Consider the following 23,193-nt stretch of genomic DNA (forward strand, 5'->3'; position numbering starts at 1 on the left):
GTGAATACACCTCTGTGTTCTACAATCGGAATGAATGCTGGCCACGTTAGCGTCTTTAATTTGCTCCGCCCCGAGTGCTCTAAGAGATAACGCATAACACATACGAAAAAACGAATTTAAACAAGTAATACAAAATAAAATACAATGATAATTATTACATATAAACAATTATTAATATAAATGCGCTTTGGATATTATTAAATCAGCATGAAAATAAAACCTTTTTTATAGTCTGAATAATAGTCGACTATGGAGTAAATAATAATTAAAAAATAAAAAAAAAATTGACGCGTCGTGTAAATTTGCAAATTTAAATTTTATTTACGAAATGCAATTATTAGAAATTGTTTAAAGTATGACATATATTTATCTTCGTAACATGAGAACGGCTTCTAGACTATTCCGCTCGCTCCTAATTACGAAAATTACTCCAAACGGTAGTCGTTTCATTCGCTAAGTGACTTCACAAACATATAACATATACTGACGCGTTTTATATATTATATTAAAAAATATACTATATATATATTAACATTTATGTTCACAAAAACTTCGAGTTGATTTAACGAATCAACTCTAAATGCTATAATTACTTTTAATTTTCATGTGTCTGTAATAGAACGCGTAATTTTTGGTATTGTACTATACTGTAAATGTGTTTTTCTTAAACAAGTGAGTTTTTTTTAAAAAATAGTTTAATATATAAATGTGTCCGAGTACTTCTCTGTTCTTCATCCAATTAGCGATCAGATTAAAGATCCGCTGGGGAGCTATTAACGTACGAATTACGCTCAGCTCAGCCCGTGGTGCAAGATAGAAGCGGACAGCGATTCATATAAAATAATATATTTTTAAATATATGGTAAATAATAAAACTATTTATTATTTATGTTATATATAATAAGAGAAAATTTTATACTTCCTTTCCAATCTGGATTCCTTGTATGAAAATATACTTACTGCGTGTTGTAGTCTTAAGACGTCTTTGTATGTAGGTGTATATACTAAAGGCGGATACTTGTTCTGTTAAAAACTTTCTGTTTTTCGAGTCATAATTTATAAAAAACTTAAATGTTTTTTAATGTTCATTGAATGCAACAAAAGAATAAAGGTAAATGTATAATGATTTTAAATATAAATATGTATAGGTAAGTTTATTTATACCAATTATTACCAAATCTTCAAAATAAATACGTTTATAAAGACAATATATTAATCTGTTTTATATTATTTAATAATGTTTTCATTTATTTAATTTTTTCTTAGACAACAACTTGATCTATTTTTATAATTTGAATTTCTTTGACGAGTTATAAATATATAAATAGTGTGTAGAGTCCCTCCGCGCGGTAGAAGTGAAACTTCGTAATTCTCATACACTAAATTTGAAAAGAAAATACCGTACATTAAATTATACGCAATAAAAACTAATGAATGTTATAAATAAACTAATACAGAACAACAAGTAGACGTGTTTCAGCTAATGACACGCCGCTCTCGCTGTTTACTTCGCTGTATAGCAACAATACACAATACAATCATTCTCTTTCTCACTCTTACATTCTACATTTGTGTATCTTTCTTTCCCTCTCCCTCAGCGTTAAAGGTTTAACGCAACCTTGTTGGTAGTCGCACAAGAAGTTTCACTTCAAAAAACCATTAATGCCATTCAGTTATTTATAATGTACAATAGAGTCTAAAGTTCACAGAGTCGATATCTGAAAAGATTTAATCGTATATTTACCCATGGTTATCTACGTGTAGGTTATTTATTGAATGTTTATAATGAGGTGTGCGTTGTGAACCCGCTGCCGCCTGTGCCTCGTACCGGACGCCGTCCCGCCATCCAATCTAATTGTTTTAATCGCGCCTACCGCGTACGATTGTTTTATACATATACAGCGTTATAATACAATAGGCAAGGAAACAACCGACAGACGCCGAGGACGACAGGGAACAGATTTAAAAATAGAACACAGTGTTGGCATCAGGTAGAGCACATAATAAACGTCAGACGGAGAGTATTGACGTGAAACACGGTGAGGATGGTAAGTGAAAAATAATAAGTACCTAACTCCGCGCGACGGAACTAATGTTACGAAATAAAAATCGAAAGCAAGTAATTCTTCGAATTTTTTATATTATGCTTTATTTAATTCCTTATAAAATAATATATATTTTTATTAGTCTACGTTAATTTTGTTTTAGTTAAATGAAACGGTTGAAAGAAGATCTCATCTCAATCATCAAGTCACGGACACAGATAACCAATTAAATGACTATAGAAAAATATTTGTAAAATTATTCAAATGTTTTGTATATAGTTGCATACCTATTATACTAAATTCACAATATATTAAAACTTTTTCCCTTTCAAACAACATAACAAACAAACTCACTCACCTACTTGATGTTTCCAAAAAAAATTTGTAATGAATAAAAAATGAAAATTTTTGCGAATATTGTTTTTTTTTAAATAATAAATTTATCTTAATATAACTTTAAGTTACTTTCTATCTTAATTTCAAAAATTCTCGTCAGAATATTTCGTGAAGAGATCTTATATGTTATACCTTTTTTTTTTTTTGATGACGAGAGAAACTCTTTTTGCCAGTTATAAATATACAAATAACCTTAATGTATATAAAAGTCATTTTTAAAACAATAAAAATATAATATTTTTCATGTATTAAATATTTATATTTGAGCAGATAATACAAACTCAAACACGAGCGTTGTTTTATTGAGACTTAAAAAAAATCATTGTTTTAATTAAAATAAAAAAAATTATATATATCTCAAAATAAAATCCTATAATATTTACATCCATGGAAACGTAAAAAACACATATATATATATATATATATATATATGTATATCCTCGTGTTATCAGTCGCATTTATCATTAACGAACATTAATCTATAAAGTGACGTTAAGTGAAGACAAACAACTGACCACTAACAGTTAATCTATTATACACTCATATAAAATTAACATCACTGCCCGTCTGTAATAAACAATATATATATATATATATCATATAACATTATAAGTGGACGAAACAAACATAGTTCTACATTCCTCTTTGTGTTCCCGATGAAAGAATATTCTAGAATATTCTTTTGAATTCAAACGGTTTTTCATATTTAGAACAACGCGTTAGTATTTTAGTTTCAATAAAATTATATTTAGTGGAATTTGTTCATATAATTCCTAACCTATTGCTCGTATTATACAGACGAAGCCGAGTGTGATAGCCAGTTATAAATTTCGGTTATAGCAAACAGAAGGACGGACTAGCTTTAGGTTATAGAGTGCATTAGTTATCTCTTAACTTGGAGTGCTACTGTATTGATAACAGAGGGTTACACACACATGCACACACACACATACATAAACAAACAAATGAGGTTTTATTTGCATTTTATTATACTATTTAATGCTATCCTCTTTACTCAGTGAATTTTCCCAAATTAAAAGCTTATTTAAGAAATAAATTGATACTAATTCCATGATTTACTACTATTAATACATTTCAGTAAAAATTTTATAATATTTTTATATATGCATAATATTAGTCTGAATACAGTAAGACCTTGTCTTTTTTTAATTGTTATTAAAAATATTGCGTATATGACAGTGAGATTTTATACTAATATTAAAGATTGTTTTAATTTACTTATCATTCTTACTAGTTACTGGTCTCATAGCGCAATACGATGTAATTAAAAACTAGCCTGAGTTTAAATCTCAAAAACACTGACAGTTAAATCTTTTTTTGTTCACAGACATTCAATGTTAGTTTGACGATAGTAACATCTTATAGTCCTCAAGAACTAATTGGTGGAATACGAATACGTTGATAGTTTTCGTCAAAAGCTCATATTAAGTTAGCTTTCATAAAAAAAAGTTTCTAACACAACCTTAATGTCATATCTGTGAAATAAAAATTAAATTACGTCCGGTGATTGACGAATAACTTAAATATTGTTTGCACAGAGCTGATAGCGGGCTATCTCACAATCAGACCGTAATTTCCGATTCATCTGACATCTGTCACAATTGACAGCTGTCAGATAGCGTCATTTGGATGTGAATTATTTGCTTTTTAATACATCCTTTGAGTCAGATCTGAAGTATACGTCCAACGTAAATACAAATACTTACAAGATATTTAATAAGTATATATAATAATATTACTTTCTGTTGGTAGTTTATGGTAACGTTTTAAAATTCCGTTTTAATTACGATTTACAATAAGGCAGTCAAATTTTCAAATTTAAATGTAATAGAATTTACTAAAATTAACAGCATTATATGTTTTCAATTAAACTTGAATTAATTTCAGAATACATTTTGTCATAACAAGCGAGAAGTATATTATTTTTTAATGATGATGTCAACACTGAGTCTCTAAGGTCCAAGTCTATTCAGCTTTAGAGGACTTAAAATAATATAAAAAATACAGTCATAACAATCAGATAAACAAAAAAAAATATCAAACTATCGATAAAATATAGATAAATAAATAAATTTCTTACAATGATTCATCTCGTTACAATCTTAATGATATATTTCTTCACAATATATAATTTTTAAACACTGAATGACAATAAACAGATTATTGTGTACGTATTTTTTGTAAACTCAACTCTAACAAGTTGCTTAACCATAAATGATAATAATATTGCAATGCGATAGTTAATTTGTATGTTCACGATCGCGTGTGAATCGTTTTAAGCAAACAACGGTTTCGTGGGAAATTTATATTAGGTCAGCTATGTTTGGCGTGTGTGATTATTTTTTAATTCACTATTTGAATTTAAATTGCTCTATATATATATATATATATATATATATATATATATATATGTGTTTTATTCATATTTTTTTATGTATCCTGTGTTTTTGTCTTCATTTTTGTTAGACGCCGTTTTGTTAGACACATGAGAGATTTATTAAAACCTGATGCTTTATGCGATGACAGAATGTGGGTAGTTCGGTAGTTCAAGATGGAGGACATTCAGCCCATGCCTTATTCTCGTGTCCGAGCTACATCGTTCTTCATAACAAATACGTTAAACAGTTTTTGCGTGAACGGCAACAATCATACTCGTACATACATATAAAGTGTCCCGACTTTAGCGAAGTTTTTAAACTGTACTAATTTTTTTTCTATTAATCATAAAATAAACAAAATACGGATAAAGCATCAGATAATATGACTCCACTGCTTTGTTAGGACACACTCTAGTTTGTAAAAGGTTTAATTTTTCTTACAACGAAAATAATACCAAAGTGAAACTTCTCATGCTGTTCAAATTGTTTCGCGGGCTCGCGGCGCCATCTTGTCAAAATATATCGTTTATGTCAACGTGATCAATCTCAAGCATACTCGTGTTATGATGGCGAGATAACGAGCATCAGGGACCATAACTGTTTGACCAACATCATTTTCAAAGAACCACGCTCCAATGTCAGCACCAGTCCTAAATCCGCAGCAAATCAGACGCCTTGGATGTATTCATCAACAATTGATGAGCCTTCTCTGAACAATAAATGCGTAAATTTTGGCAATCAACAAAACTACCAAGGTGCAAATTTTTTTTTACATTTACGAAGAATTCGGTGGAAAAATCGTTATTGTCGCTGATCACTGCTCTATTCAACCGATTCTTCTCTGTCCGTTATCATGAAGGTTTATTGTTTTTAAATTGAATTTCGTAAGAGTAAATCTGTTTTGGCGAGTAAGAGTTTCTCCGTAAGGGACATCTTGAGGTTTGCACTTAGGTCCTTGAAACCTTATTGTTATTCCTCAAAATCATAGGTACCTATATCCATCAAAACACAAGCACTAGACTCACATTTGAATCGTTTGTTAACTTGTTACTACGCTCCGACGTCTCCATTTAAAATCCTCCTGAATTTTATAATCAATCTATTATCTCGTATAACGGCTGGTAAACTATTTTTTTTTTTATATCAACCTAACCTGCCAGTGTTAGCGTTTAGGAACTACAATTTTATTAACAGTAACTTATTAATAAACTCTCATCTTCACGTCTGATGGAATATATAAAAAAATATTTACGATTTAATGGAAATTAAGACATGTGTACACACGAAATTCAAAAGCAGTTTAAACAAAACAATGAATAATTAAAAAGTATCGTAACAAAATTATATTTAATCTTCAATTTATAAAAGAAAATATTATATGTAGAAGCAACATTATCTCTATAATTTAAAACAGCTTTCCGTTTCCTTACCACGAGTCTTCATTGTCAAACTCAACACTTACAGTTACTTGTTTTCCAATCACAAAACTTCTCGCGTGACAGTAAATAAAGACGATGTTACCGGGTGAAAGAAAATTATACAAATATAAAATATATATCAAAGAAATATATTATGACACAGTAAAAAATAAATAGGATATACACAGATAAAAAATATATATTTAAATAGTATGAAAAATAACAGCCAAAATGAATGCTTACTTGAAAAATCTGTAAAAAATTCATAAAAATCGATTAATGTTTAACAATTAACAAATCGATCATATCTAAATATAAAACCTTATTAATAACAATAAATAACATGTCAAATTCGATATAAATCGATACAACATCGACGGAGGTCGCTCCACGAGTCCGAGTTACGTATTATAAGTACGTAATAAATTAAAAGCACCGTAGAAATAGCCACAAGTCATGTCAGGACCCTCGATAAATATGCCAAGGAGCTGTTCTCTCTTACAGGAACAGCCTCTCTTCTTCTAACAATGCACCATTGGTTAAAAATTACAAAACCGCGCCCGCCGTATCCCCGTCTCAATAACAGAACATTCTCTTTGAGGACATTTTGATTCGGGAGCATTTATTCAATTCATTGTTTGATTTTACAGTTATAAATGCTCTCATATTAATCTCAGATATATATATAATACTTATATTAATTAATTTTATATGTATTTTATGCTTATTTTTTTTTTTTCATAAATACTTTTTTTTAATTACCAATCTTATCTGTGATGTCTTTGATAAACATATGTTTTAAGCGTCCGCCATTTTGAAATCTACCTACCTAAAATTACGACCATATCCTAAGTCGTTTAGAGTAATAAAAAAAAATGGTAAAAATCACTTTATCTAGTACTTGTGTGTTGTGATAAAATATAAGTACATATATTAAATAAGAAAATAGAGTAAAAATATAATAATTATATACATTTTTTAATGTTTTAATAAAACAAAACTAGCTTTAAATTAGTGTGTACCTCAATATTGAGTGAGAGGAAGTTGAGTGAGTAGGAAAGAAGAGGGGGCGGAGCCGTCCAAGTCAGACTGAGCTATCTATATGAAAGATTTATTAGAGATGCTGGTCCATCTGCGAGTGGTCGTACCGCCCAGACCGTCACATATGGCAATTACGACAGCGAATTGTAATAAAATAAGTCAGTTGTTATAGAGACTCCGCGGGTGTAGGTTCGGTTGCCGGTTAGAACTGTTTTGTTATTGTGTTTTATTTTGTTAGGTAAGTTTATTCAACTCTATTAATAAGAATTTTTTTTTTCCCCAAACAAAATCACGATACAAGCAATATATTTCTCTCCCAAAATGTTAAAACATATTTTACTGATGTGATATATATTTTTATATGAGATCGAAGTCATTTTTTTCTAATAAAAAATAATAATTTAGCCTATTCTAAACTTATATCCGTCTTTGCGTTCCTGTCACACGATTCAGATTCGGAGGTATTGTTTATAATATAACTAGTTATTTTGTGATTAATAGTTATTTAAATATATTTTTTTATAATAAAGATATTTAAAAACTATAAATATTTAGCAATAAATAATGTCGAAAATTAAGTACACTACCAGAAGATTACGGACTAAACAATTACAAATTAATCTAAAAGTATCTGTATTAATTTAAACGCGATTTTAACCGGATATAGAAATATATTCTTAAAATAATTTAACCTTTTGAAAACGTAACCAACAGTTAAATTTAACTTGAAGTTAAAATTTTAAATACAGTTATTTTATTTAACTCTACCTATATATTATATAATGTGAATTGAATGACGTATACAGCGAGGGCCGAAAATTAAATATCTAATATATATATATAAAATTGTTTCAAAGTATTTTTTTTCTTAGACGTAAAAAAAATTTATAAATCTCAAAACTCTGTGTCTTTAATAAGTGTGAATATCGTTATTAAAATCTAGTGTCGGTTACTGTGTAACTCGCAGTTTGTAAGTGTTTTATTTATCGGTATTAAGTGCGTTAAAAACTAATGAAATATATTAAAATACAGTTAATACAGACAAGATTACTTTATACTCCATATTTCACAAAAGTAATTTTACTTTTTACTACGCGTTTTATATTATTTTTTCCACATACTCCTGACACTTCGTCTCCTTTACGGCAATCATCAGTCTGTCTTGTTATTCGTTAAGTTGGCAGTAACCGAAATGTCGGGAGTAGTTCCAGGACATAGTATATACAAAGCTTGTCTGTCCCTATATCCCTATGTGCGCTTATCTTTGAAACGACGGGATTGATTTTGATGGAGTTATTTTAATAGATAGGATTATTGAAAGAGAAGGTTTTTATGTATCATAATATACATGAAATATTGGAGAATACTGTTTTTTTGAGGTTTCTAATGTGATGTCGGAAATAATTACGTTTTTTCAGCTTAAATTGCAAACGAAGTCTGAACTCTATGAATAAAAATAATGTAGGTACTCAATATTATAAGTCTATCTCTTACGGATATCCCATAAAAATTTTTTTGTCATTTATTTGTTACGACAAACACCTAATGGTTAATTTTCGAAGCGATTTTAACCAATACATCATTATTCCTTATAACAATTTAACCTGCAATACGTTATTGGTTTAGTATAGATCTGTACGGCCCTTTACTGTATTTAAATTTTAAACCTATAATGTTTTTATACACAAGGTTCACAGTTTTTTCTGTAGTTTATTTAATACGAGCATTGCACCCGTGTGAAGCCGGGGCGGATCGCTAGTAAACTAATAAAAAAAACGCGTAGTAAATCCGAAAATATTAGTTTTATTTAAATGAATACCCGCGAAAGTTAAATATATCATTGCATACTCAACGTTTATGTTTGCGTTATAATATTAACAAAGATTTATTGGTAAAGAACTATACACTGACCGTATGTAGAGACTACGGTAAACACTTGTGGTAGGGAACACCAAGAGTTTGAACCACAGACTAAACACCGTTTAATTCATTAAATTACTTAAAACTAACTCATATCAATGTATTTACATTAAAACTGTAAGTATTCACTCGACGTTGGTTTCTACGTATTTTCGCAATATATAACTATCGAAATATTCAATCAGATTAATTTATTCCAATAAAAAAACATTAAAATCCAATAACACTCACAATATCTTTATTAATATAAAGCGACGCGTGTCGATTGAAAGGTTTGTTTGTCATTAACTTACTATAAGTGCCGTTAACTTACTGTAATTATTATACCAGAAAATATATTATATTAATATGATATGACAATAAAATAGTTAAATAATAAACTAACTAACTGTCTAACGTCAAAAGATCGTATAGTAAGCTACGCTTTGAATAGGATTATGAATTTGTGGGATATAAAGATGATAATCGTTCCAGGTTAGCAATGCTGTCATCGACGATGTTCCGACGGGATTCACAGGCGTCGGAGAAACCGCTGGACATAGACCAGGTCTCCAACCCCGACCGCAGCAGGTCAAACAGTCCAAAGAACATGAGGTACTATAAAGAAGATGACAAGACGAACGTCAGTGCCAAGAAATCCTTCTGCATAGACGCGCTGCTATCAAAACATGTTGAACCAGAGCAGACTATACAGGAGATGGCGCAGCAGAAGTATCTAGCCCTGATACAGAACAAGAATTACATCACCAGATATCAGAACGAGAATTACGACACGCAAATCGAGCAGAATACTATAAGCAAGTGCCAGAATAGACCTCCCAGCCAGAACTTCGATAGGGCCAGCAGTCCCAGGTCTCTGGCGAGCAGCCCCAGGAGCGGCAGTCCGGGGTCTGAAGACGGGAACCGCTCAGATAACTACAGCCCACCGATTTCGCCTGGAGTGGAAGGCGGCACTGACGAATACGATAACTATAGACCTGGTGAGTTGTATTTATTTATACGAGTGTATATCATGGCTTTCTGTGCATTAATATTAAGGGCAAATAACAGATTACTCTTTGAATAAACCCGTTCTTCCAATAGATGATTGATGATGATAATTTTACAATTGACAAACATACAATCTTTAAAATTAATAAATAATGACCTCTCTGTATGTTAAATTCTTATAACAAACTAAAATATTATGAGATCTAAGACTAGCGAGTGCTCATTTAAACGAAACTAATATTTTTATGATTACTTTAAACCACGTACTCCCTGCGTTTGATTACTTGGCAGCAACCGTGATCACGGTTTAAAATAATGAAATACGCGTAAATTTGAGTTTTGTGATAAAGATACGAGTGGATAGTCGATGGTTAGCAAAGTTAAACGACGTCAATAGCCGCCGTAATATAGATGGGTGACCGGTGAGCGATTCATTACACTGAAGCGCTCTGAAAAAAACTTGTACACATCAGTTATGTTTTTAAACTTTTCATATTTTTAACCGGCAATTAATTAATTTTTATTATATTTATGTAAAATATAAATAAGACACTTTCATACGGTATGACATAATCCGTCAAGAAAATCCTGGCGGGCTTTACTCTCTTCATTATTGATGTTTCTCTGTTCGTGACGTGATTTCACACAGACACACACACATATATATATATATATATATATATATGTGTGTGTGTGTGTGTGTGTGTTTAAAACGTAGAGGTTAACGATTACTATACTTTGACAGACAGACAGATAGTTTAAACGTTACGATTTTGAAAAATTTAAAATCAAATTTAGTATCGAATATAAATAATTATTTACGTATACAATAAAAATATTTTCTATTTTATTTAAAGAGCCGAGTTAATATATCCATATATATATATATATATTTAATTTCCTAATACTTATACCTTTCCATCGTTCCAAACTTACATTAATGAGTTTATCTAGTTTGTATAGAATTAAATAATAATGAATATCATTGATGCAGTAAAAAATATATATTTTTTTGTCATTATTATAACCAGAAATATAAAGGCAGTTTTCCGTCGGGTAATAATTGCGTTACTAATCTGATGCGTTACTAACCGCGTCAGCTGTGTACGGTTTTTCAATAATATAAAACAAACAAGCTGTCCATTAAATCGATATAGTTATTTAGATAAACACAAACGACTTAATTTGTATATATTATTTGTATATATAAGTAAAATCATAAAAAAATATAGTTATTCTCGTTGCGAAGACTTATATTTTCGATTCTCTGTAGGCATAATCCCGAAACCCGGTCTACTGCAGCCTCCGATGTCCCAACCCCTGCTGTATCCGCCTCAGATGATGCAGTCGGCTTTCCATCACCCCGGAGACAGAGTCCTGCATCAGATGCAGCTGGAATGGCTGGCTCGGACTGGAATGTTCTACCACAGGATACCAGAGCTGGGAGGTGAGTTGGAACTTGGAATATGGAATAGTGTATTGGAAATACGATGTATATAAGCGTTTATGTAATATAATGATATCGATCATTCTAGAGTCATAATTTAATATATTTTTTTTTACTTTTAATCTTAACTTCCATAGATTTACGACACTTTGATTACGTCATACGCTTATAAGCCGTTAGCAATTCATATATATATATATATATATATATCTCCGAACTTTGAAATAATCTCGTTTCGATGGAATTATACGGAGTTATAGACTGAGATAACTTTACCATGGGCTGCGAGGATTTGATGGTTGAGGAAACCATGAATGCAGTGGTCGACTGTCAATAGGAGAGATAAAACCCTATGACAAGTGACGACGTGTTTGCACACTCACCCCTGTTTGTCCGAGAACGGTTGGAAGCGAGTGCGTGAAGAGATTTACATTCATACATGAATATGAAGTAAAGAAATATTTTATAGATTATTTAGAAAACTCGATTTTCGATACAAAAAAATCAATCCCTAACATTATTTAATAGTGATCTTTATTTATCCACTATGTCATTTTGTTAACGGCTGTATGTTTTTCCTGGTTGGTCAATAATTCGCTGTACCTATACATTAATTGATTTTTAAATACGTTACATAATGAAGAATTCAACCGTGCACACGCGTTTAGTACCTATCACTAACTATTGTTCCCTTCGATCATCAATTTAGTGTAAATTAAATAGGCAAATATACCTATATCCAGACGTCATTAAATCCTAAGTCCCATAGTCCTAAGTACTAGTCCGCATTGTTAGATACATACGTAGCGTTAACATTTTTTCATTCATAAACAAAATATAAATCTATTTATTAAGATTTTTATAATCAACCATGTTCAGATCGTGTCTTTTCTAATATATATATATATATAACAACACAGACGAAGTCGCGACTGAGACCTAGTTTAGTATGATGTCATTTAATGAAACGCCTAGCTTGTTTATTTTCCCTTAATTTTAACAGACGGTTCCATATTGAGGATACTCAAAACATAATGTTTGTATTTCAAATAACAGTATCCTTAGTACGCGTTCCAAACTAACGGTATCAAAGAAAAAATTAATACGATTTGTCCGACTTAACCGAGCGTTTATGCTCGATGAAAAATTAAAAACGCGCGTCCGACGTTTTTTTGAGAACACAAACTTTTGTACCGAATAAACGATAAATCAGTGAAGAGGCTGATAAAATTATCACTGAACATGACATTAGTCTGTACTTAAAGACGGAGATATATTGTGTTTTTTTCTTCCCATTTGTTTACAATAATAATGTTCATACATAATAATAAAAATTAAATAACATTTTTTTATGTATGATCTGTATTTAATTTCTAATGACCCTCAGTGTCAAATCCTTATATTGTGACACATAATAATCACTTAAACATATTATTAAAAAGTATAATTATGGATTTTTGCTTTATATTATTAAAAAAAAATACTCAATATTTTATATAAAACATAAGAGCATTAATTATATATATAGTCTGTGATAATGTATCGTAGTATAGAGAAAAGTTTGAAGTTGCTGAAACATTACGTAGCTTTAAAATCCAATATAATCTAAGAATTCTAAAATAATTGACGAAAAATGCCGAGCGGAGTCGCGTTTAAAACTTGTATAGCAACATCGTAATCGTTTGTCAGTGAACGATAAATTACAAGAAATGTAATTCCCAAGTGAATTTAAGAAAAATGATGTATTGATGTCACTTTGATAACAAATCGAGAGCAAAATGTCCAAGATAATGAATACGAGATTCCCGCTATCACGCTGATAAGGGACGCTTCTTAATGTTGCATTATACATTACTTTATTATTTTTAAATGGTAACATTATTTTTCTATGTAATTCTTTCTAAATAAAAAAAAAAAATTAATTAAATATTTATATTATTACAGGTTCAACTAATCGGTTTTAATAATAATGTGTGTAGTGATTTAAAATCTTATTTTTTTTAAACATTTTTCTTCGAACAGAATTACTTTGATACTAAAATTTTAAATGTAAATATTAATATCTTATATAATCTATAATAGTTTCATTATTTTAAAAAGTTGTTATAGTAATCTTGTTATTGAGGAACGAATGTTATTTTTTAATGATTTCATCATCCACACGTAGAGGTGTGGCTGAATACCGACGTCTTAGTCTCGTGTTGTCCATTGATAAAAAAAAATCGTCAAATTGTTTCAATGTTTTGTTTGTAACTAGTCTCGCGATATAAATTTTTACAAATATATAAGTATAGTATATATATATGTATTTGATAATAATGAATACATAGTAATAAATATGTCGTTATATTTTAGTGACATATTACAGAGTAATGCCGAACAGAGCTTCAACAAATACTTGTGCTATTACTTATTAGACTTCACAGATAATATAGTATGTAAGTTTAAACACGCAAAACGGACAAATTAGATAATAATCACTGCAACTTTTTTAGCTATAATGTTTATTTTCAAACAAAAATAGATATAATTTCTAACAAATAAAGTTAATTTATATTAAATTATAAAATTACCAAAAAAAAAAAAAAAAATATTACTCCATTTAATTTTATTTTCAACTTAATAAATTAAAGTTAATTTGAATAATAGTAATCTAATAAATTTAGGGATTGGCGCTAATGTTATCGATATCTATAAAACTGGGGGCCCATCTGTCCCATTCAAATAAGTGTCGATTAGGTTCAACTAATTGGGGAACATCACTTAATGTTACAAATTGCTCCGCGTTTAACGATAATATTAATACACATTTAACAATTTATAGAATTGAATAGAATTTTGATAACTTCATTACTTCTTGATAATAAAAATATACTGGCTATTCTTAAGCAACTGATAGATTTTGTCTATACATATTCTTTTTAAGTAAGTATTTTCTTATCAAATTTTTTTAATACTGATAATATATACAATAGGTCTAATAGATTTATATTTAAGTAATATAGCAATTACTTAAATATAAATCTATTAGACCATAAAATATGACCGTAAATGACGATCGACTTGGGGTTTTGATGATAATTGCCATCACATATGTCGCTACCTGTTCCATGGGGGAGTCCTGGGGAGAGGTGTCCCACTCAAAAGGACCCCATGACAAGTGATTTTAGGGTTCCCCGAGCTGTTGTGAAAACTTCAACACCGTCCCAAGTACTGGCGCCAAAAAAATATATATTTTTATTTATTTAAATTAAATGATTGTATCTATAAAATATATCTCAGAGTTTTTAGACTTAGGTTCAGTCAATTACGTATTTTAAATCTACATTTATTTGATTCTCATAAAATCGACGTGACAAATTGGTTTAATCACATCAAAATCGATCCTACAATTAAATTAGTGAACACGCGCCAGAGTTCATTTAACCTTTATAAAAACAAAGATTTGTGTTGACTCAGTCGGTTAAATTTAATAAACACGCGTTTAGGAGACAGTTAATTAACTAGAATATAAAGGGTGTTCCGTGTTTTAAGTAATGAACTATTTACACATGTTAAAGTAGATTTATATATAAATAATCTTATAAAAAAAATACAATGTTTTGATAAAAAATGTCTGAAATTTTTGCATAATTGAAATATTCCATTTATTTATCTTTTATATATATATAGTAATGATTTTGATTTAAACAAATGTTTTTTTTTATACATTTAAAATATTTGTATGTCGCTATATTTAAATAAAGCTAAATGTATTGTATGTGTCTAGAATAATCACTCTTCCTAACAGCTAATAATTAAGGAGTACAAAAACCCAGCCGGTTAAGCCAATTACCGGCTGCAATTTAAACGTCCAAACAAAGGGCCCCCGGGTCCCGGGCCTTGACAAATTAGATATAGAGGGCCTCGCCTTTATCATATTATAGTTTAACTTAACTTTTGATCTATGCCATTAGAAATATAATATATTATTAATAAACATAATTTATTTTGAATTTTTTATATATTTAGTTGGTAATATAAATTATAAGAATATGTATATATATATGATAATACATAAATATTTTAGCGTAAAACAACTGTTCATTATAATTATATCGATAGATTTAATATTTGGATATATTCGTAAATGTCGATATGTTGTTGAGGTACATCACTAGTGTCCGAAATAGGGTAGATTTTCAGTGGATATTCAGTAAAGAATCTATTTATACGGCGGCTCGTAACGGAGTAACGGACCTTTGAAAGATTTATGTTATTTGATGTCTGAATTGAATGTATCCTTAATTTAATTTAAGGAAGATTATAAAGATAGGACATAGACATATACCTAGATAGGTATTGTGTTAAACTAAAGAAATAAAACTAGCAATAAATAATTATATTTATATATATAATAGTAAATTTCTACACTTTTTTATATAATACCAAGAGTTCCCACAGTCAAACGAAGACACAGACTGTTTTATACGTTAACTCATAGTAAGAATAAGACTATCAATGTTATTTCTAGTAAATTAATAATTTATCTCGTTATTCTAATACATTTTTTTCGACCAGGTTTCCGAGCTATCAACACCCCAGCGTTCACTTCAACGTGACAAACAAACAAATTAAATTACAATAAACATGACTCCCCTTTAATCGCGACCATTTAACCGACTGTGATCATTATAATAGTTCTAATAGCTGGCCCCATGCGTATAGGGTTCAATGTTGTATGCCACAACCACGTACACTATTTTTATTAGTCGGTTTGCAATTTTATGGTCCGCTAGATTAATTCCGATTAATTCGGGGGTCGGAGGAAAATATGTCGCGTTTATATTTTGGCCATATTTAATGTATGTTCGTCTTGTGATTCAATTTATGGGGTTTAGCACGTAGTTTATTATTGTTTATTTGGTTCCGTACATCAGCACATTAATGCTTAATTTTTTCTTATAATCATGTTATAACAATTATAGTTATATAGTTTTATTAATTGTACGACTTAAATTCTATGAAATTTACAACAAGCTAATATCATTACTTCACCCGTTTTTTTTTAACCTTATATAGGACAAAGGCTTTATTGTATATATATGTACGTGACTTTTTCTCTCACGCATGCGTCATTACACCACGCCCACATCACGTAGGTATCCAGATCTCACCAGATCTGGGAATTACTTGTAGAATATAAAAAAATAAATATTTTTCTAATATAATAATTATAAATTATTCCTCTTTAAAATGAGATAAATAGAATTTGCACAAAAAACTAATATTACCTACCTAATATTAAAACGAACTATTGCACTCTAGATTTTTGGTCACACATATACAACCTTCGTTGTTATTACACAAACATATACGCGTTTAAAATTATATAATACATAATCATAACAATGATTTTAATCATAATTAAAAATTTAATCGTAGTTTAAAAATTAATTATTACGTTAGATGTCGATGATTTAATAGATACATTCTCATCTCGCCTGCCGGAGTCACGTTTGCTGTGAAGTAATCGAAAAGTCGAGAGAGAATTTTAAATAATAAAAAGCGCGTTGTATAATACAATGAGTAGGTACTAGTTGTTGAAAGAGTAAAGCCTCTTTAGAATATGCAATCAAGGTCATTTCGATATTGGCTTTTTCTCCGAATTTTATTTATAAACACGGATCCAAAGCGTAATATATTCTATGTGTATATATATAAAGTTATTATTCGTTATAATAATATTATCCGAGTTATCAGAAAACAAACATGGTGTCCGATTACATTAAAATATATAATATTTAGGTATACAATATTTTAACAGCTGGTTTGTTTTGTAATAGGTAATAAGACAGACACGAATTCTTTAAACTAAAAAACGGTCTAATCTTTAATTATAAATTCAATATATTATCGTAAATGAAATACTGATGAGTGTATCTTTTTAGGTACGCCAGACGTCAGTGAAAACCGTGCTACCAATATTGATACGGAAAAATACTCGTTCACTTCCTAATTCATGACTCGAAGTCAACACATATAACTATATTCATGAGTGGAGACTATTTAAAGAGCTTTTCACTTTCTTTGATATAATTTTTTGTTCTATGTACAAGAAAATACACGTCACGGAACACGTACGCTTAGAAGAATTGATTCATTAATCTTTTGAGGTTATTTGAAAGCTGAATGTATAAACTATTAATAATCATGTATGATTTAAAAACTACAGATCTCAGCTATTTATATAAATAAAAATGATTTAAGAGAAAAAAATACCTAACTTTTATAAGTTAAATATGACGTAGGTATATAACTAACGCATAATATTTCGTCATAATTATAGTAATTCGTAAATTATATTATTGAACAAAATATTTTAATACTCACCATTTTTGTCACTTCCATAACATAAAAATGTAAAGAAAACAATAAGTAAGAATTGTAATTTATTATTTTACACGTAATTTTTGATTTCGTTTAAAACTTCAAACATTACAAATGACATCCTCAGTACTCACTGTGAATGTAAAAATTTTTATGAGTCAAAAGTTATACTTATTTAATAATTACAAAACAATAATTATATCAAATTAACTACTTTTTCTTAAACACAAGTTTCTTGTATCAATACAAATCATTAATAAATCGAAAGTTTTAGGACATTATAATTGTAATTTGACGGAACTATAAGATTTATATCATTAAACAATATTTATACAACAAAATTTGTGTAGTCCTACACGCATACTTAATATAGTATAATTAAAAACCAAATACACTCCAAAATAACTTTAAATATATTTGTAAGACAATGTTTTAAAATATATATTAATATAATAAGAAACGATAGAGAAACAACATTAATATTAACAATATTTGACAAAGATAGTTCAACATATCCTCGTCCAAGATGGCCGCCGCCGCCGCCGCTGTCTTCACGGAGGAAATCAAATTATCGCTGATTGGATGTCAGTCAGCCGTTTTAATGTTATTGTTGCGGACCCAAAGGAAACGTAATAACTTTGTTTGATTTAATATAAATATATTATTGTTATATTATAATCATTATGACTATTAAAACTAATCTCTTCATATTTTTATATGAATGGTTATGCTGTATTTTTTATAATATCAACATCAATTCGAAATTCGAATTTTAAGTTTACTAACATGACGATAAAAGAGTCAATAGAAATTACTTTTTAAATACAAGGTCCAGATCAAACATTCTAAATATATTTAAAAGTACATTAAATAAGGTGAACTCAAATATTACTCCGTGCTTAAGGGTCGAAATCATAAATCAATAATTGAAATTGTTTATTGACTTTACGTGACTTTCCTGGACTTGTGACGGCAGTTGGAGAGAATAAGTTTTTAAAGGCAATGTCGACGTATTATAATTTATAACGGCGATATCAATGTTTACTTCCATTTAACCTATTTGGAATCACACGTGAATTATATTATGGATTGAAGCAATAAATCTAATTAAATCATACATTTGTTTTAACAAAGAAAAAAAGTGTACTGTGAATTTGTCACACCCCTAATCACAAATGTCTTAAAACAACACACATGTTAAAAATTTGTATAAGCTGGTATTTTAAACGTTCTATATTAATAGAAACTATTAAATTATACGAATAATTTGGCGGGAGAAATAATATTAGGTTATTATTAAATAAAATATACGAGCGCAAGTCACAAAGAACCCGACACTACCAACTTGACAGATGCGTTCGGGAATTAAGCTGGTATTTATCGTTTTGTGCAAACACAAACCAAATGTCACGACAATAACAATCCTGTTATACTAATTGATAATTATCACTTCCATAGGATTATCTGAGGGTGTTTTGTGTGTACAATTAGTTGTATTATTTTTATTTTATATTTTCCTAATATATTAATCCATTAAAAATTAAAAAATTATATATATAATATCCTTTTATGCTATGGCTTCATTCGCACTTGAATCGTGGAATATTATGCCAATGTCATATATAAGAGTTATAGTTTTACTTTGTTTAGTTATTTTGTTGATAATAAAACTAAATCAAATAAATCTTAAATATAATTTATTTAATAATTTAATTAATTCATAATCTATATTAATTTTATTATGCCGTGTAATTCATCAAATCGTCTGATTAGATCGACAGATAAAAAATATGTCATTGCAATAATTAGTTTCATTATCGAAAGGTATATATTTTTTTATCTGTTATAATTAAAAAGTTACTGTTATCATTTAACGAATTCCGCCTAATCTATATGAGATCTTACAGATAGATGAAATTATTATTTTATTTATTTGTATGTATGTATTGTTATAATATTTACATGAACACTTGTTTAATATTTTCACAAATATTTTTTTAATTATCGAAGCAATGTATGAAATAATTCACTATTTATTACTTTCTTTACTTTAAATCTGTAAAATACATTAAGTGTAGATAATTCTGTATTGTCTTGATGTCTGTTTAGCTAGACTATTTTTCTATCACTTCTCCGTTTATACTCTGTCCACTATTAGGTAAGCGTCTATCAAGCTTTCAACATATAAACAATCATTTTCTTTTTTTTTTATACAGCTTTATATTGTAAACATATTCTCATTCAAAAACTAATTTCTGTGTCCTCCAAGTAGATATTTTTTTTGTCCACCTTATTATTTTTTAGAGTAACTACAAGGCTACAAGTTTTAAGTCATCTTTTAAAATTCGTCAAAAAATTTTAGGTGATATTTTTATCATCCTATATAAACTGTTTTGCTTACGGACGCGATTTCTTTAAATTATTTCCCTCATGATTTGATCACCTTTCTCGGCTAAGTGCACCCTCTACTTTTTTCTAACACCAGCAGACGATGTGTCATTGCATACAACAGGCTATTAGGAAGATTTTAAATCTATATTGGACTTTACTTAGCTACCACATGCATACAGTTCTTATAAATACCCTCCATTTTAATAGCACAAATAATTATACAAAACATTGGCACGAAACTAATAAATACGTTGAACAATCCTATGAGTTATCTCATTCAAAAACATTAAAAATATTTTTGGTTTACTTTTCATTATTTTAATATAATAATAACACTAAGGACCTATATTATAGTACAGCGTATATTAAAATGAATATTTTCAGATAACATCAATGTTAATGAAGTAACTATTAGCCATTAAAAATAAGCTATTTCAACCAGGTGCCCCTCACGCTCTTCTCGGTAAGACAAGAAGACCACGGACCGCGTTCACGTCACAGCAGTTGTTGGAACTTGAGAAGCAGTTCCGCATGAACAAATACCTGTCCAGACCAAAGAGGTTCGAAGTAGCCACCAGTTTGATGCTCACAGAGACACAGGTTGGCATAATGTTGTATACCATATCTTGTATTAGAAATACGAAATTAAGAAGTTGGTATATTTTGACACTAACGACAACTAACGGAAGTAATTAATTAATTCGTTTTTTATGTTAATTTGTGTTTTTCAGTGTTTTTAATATAATCTGTGCTGAGGTCTTGTTTTGTAGAAAAATTATTATACTTAAATATGACAACATACCTACATATTTGTATGCAATAAAATAGTTTTTTTTTTTCATTCTAAAATTCCATATCTCTTAAAATCTTTATAACAATTATCGGTTATAGGAAAGTAATGAACGTTAAGATCGAAGTACTATCGAATACTAAATACCTATATATTTTAAAGCCGGTTACACATTAGGGTTAAATCCTAAACTTACCTGTTAACCAACTGTTAACCAACCAGTTAAACGAAAAAATTTAATCTCAGATTAGACTACATTAACTAACTTAGATTTTTTTTACACAAGTTAGTAATTAGATAAAAACATTTATTTACCTACATACATTAAATTTCGCCCAAATTCATCAGCTCCCCATTGGATAATAATCACGAAGGTAGGCTCAAGCACGCTTATTCTTAGCTTAAACTCCTCATTACTCAGTATTAATCTCATTGGTTCAGCTCTCATGAAATCCTTCTGATCTTAAAATACATTGAAATTAAAGTTTTGATGATTAAATAAGAATTAAAAATGGCTCTTACGTATTCTCAAGTCAATAGCATTATGCGATATGTTCTACACCAATAGTTCAGAATACCTAAGTAGTGACAAGGGTTGGATATATCTCATAGAATAATAAATAATACTAACTATTGTTAGTTATTTTGTTATTAATGTATAATATTAAATAATAAAGAAGTAATATTGAATCTGCCTTTACCTCATGACCATAAACTATCTGTTTGAATAAAAAAACATTCATACACGTTTTCGGAAATACTGAAATTTAAATCGAAATGAAAAGATCCCTTCAAGCGAGGTAAAAACTATATCCGTATTTATCATAACCGTAACAAAAACATCGTGAACCCGGTAATGACGTTAACCGGCTGTCTACTTGAACGATGCCCGGATTTGAGTTTACAAATGCCGGTACAAGATTATGGGGGCGGCAAAACGTACGCCATCAACTTTATTGCTTGGGGCGTTTTATGTGGGTTTAAAGATTAATCTCGGCGTCTACTTATGATATATCGCGATAATCTTGAGTGTTAGAAACAAAAAAAAAAGAAAACTTTTCAAACGCAAATGTAATCCAAACGCGTATTTAGGATGATTAAATTTAATTGTTTCTGTTAAAGGTGAAAATATGGTTCCAAAACCGTAGAATGAAGTGGAAGCGGTCGAAAAAAGCACAACAGGATACGAAGATCAAAGAACCGCAGAGCCACGACGACAAAAACAAACCTAAGGACGTACCAGTGGCTGAACACGACAAACAACCTTCACAGCACATAGCGGCAGATTTGACATCTGTCAAGCCGGCCCCGCTGTTAGACAGAGACAGAATCATAGCGCTAGAGAGAGAGAGAGCGATGGCCGCCGCCAATTTCAATTCGAATTTGGAAAACAATAGACGCGGATTGGTCGTCATGAACCAAGATGGCGGCCGGCCCGGCATTGACATGTTCAGGCCTTACGTAGTATGAAAGTGAATCAAATTTTTCGGTTTAATTAAATTAATTTAAGCAAAAAAAAAAGTACGTTGCTTGATTTCAATTTGTCTTGTATACGGTGTATTTTAAGGAATATTTCTAGTCCTAGAGATGTGCAAGGTTTTTATAGTAAGTGTAAACCATACCTCAGATGTTTAAATGTTTTAGGGATACGTGAAATAATTTCCGTTTGAAACCCAGAATATATTAGACCAAAATGTAGTCAAACATTTAGAATTAGTGACATGATTGTACCAAATCAATAAAAACAATAGAGAACGGGAAGTTACATGAGTTAAGTTGGTAATACTGTAAAAACATTAATGAATTGTATGTATAATAAGTACTTAATTTGAACTGATACAGGCCAAATATAGATTATATAATGATTATAATAAAATATATTGATATAGATTAATTTAAGGACATTAAATATAATTTTTAATGTGAATATTACGGCATCTTTACGATTGTATTATTTGAAAAAAAAAAAACTAATTTGAGGTAATTA

At 29.5% G+C, this 23,193-nt stretch overlaps 1 protein-coding gene across 1 annotated transcript; it reads left to right on the forward strand.

Moving 5' to 3' along the window:
• Positions 1-7,448: 7,448 nt before the first annotated feature.
• Positions 7,449-23,193, forward strand: LOC116776261 (homeobox protein Hox-B4a). The gene is made up of 5 exons (XM_032669405.2): positions 7,449-7,537; positions 9,694-10,199; positions 11,483-11,656; positions 20,859-21,016; positions 22,329-23,193. The coding sequence occupies exons 2-5, from the start codon at positions 9,701-9,703 to the stop codon at positions 22,674-22,676; spliced, it is 1,179 nt and encodes a 392-aa protein (XP_032525296.2). The 5' UTR covers positions 7,449-7,537; positions 9,694-9,700; the 3' UTR covers positions 22,677-23,193.

Source organism: Danaus plexippus, chromosome 28 (genome assembly GCF_018135715.1).
Source record: "Danaus plexippus chromosome 28, MEX_DaPlex, whole genome shotgun sequence".
Taxonomy (NCBI): domain Eukaryota; kingdom Metazoa; phylum Arthropoda; class Insecta; order Lepidoptera; family Nymphalidae; genus Danaus; species Danaus plexippus.

Coding starts and splice junctions, on each gene's coding strand:
- LOC116776261 (XM_032669405.2), top strand. CDS start 9,701: ATGCTGTCATCGACGATGTTCCGACGGGATTCACAGGCGTCGGAGAAA. Junction 11,657..20,858: donor CAGGATACCAGAGCTGGGAG/GTGAGTTGGAAC, acceptor TATTTCAACCAG/GTGCCCCTCACGCTCTTCTC. Junction 21,017..22,328: donor TGATGCTCACAGAGACACAG/GTTGGCATAATG, acceptor TTTCTGTTAAAG/GTGAAAATATGGTTCCAAAA.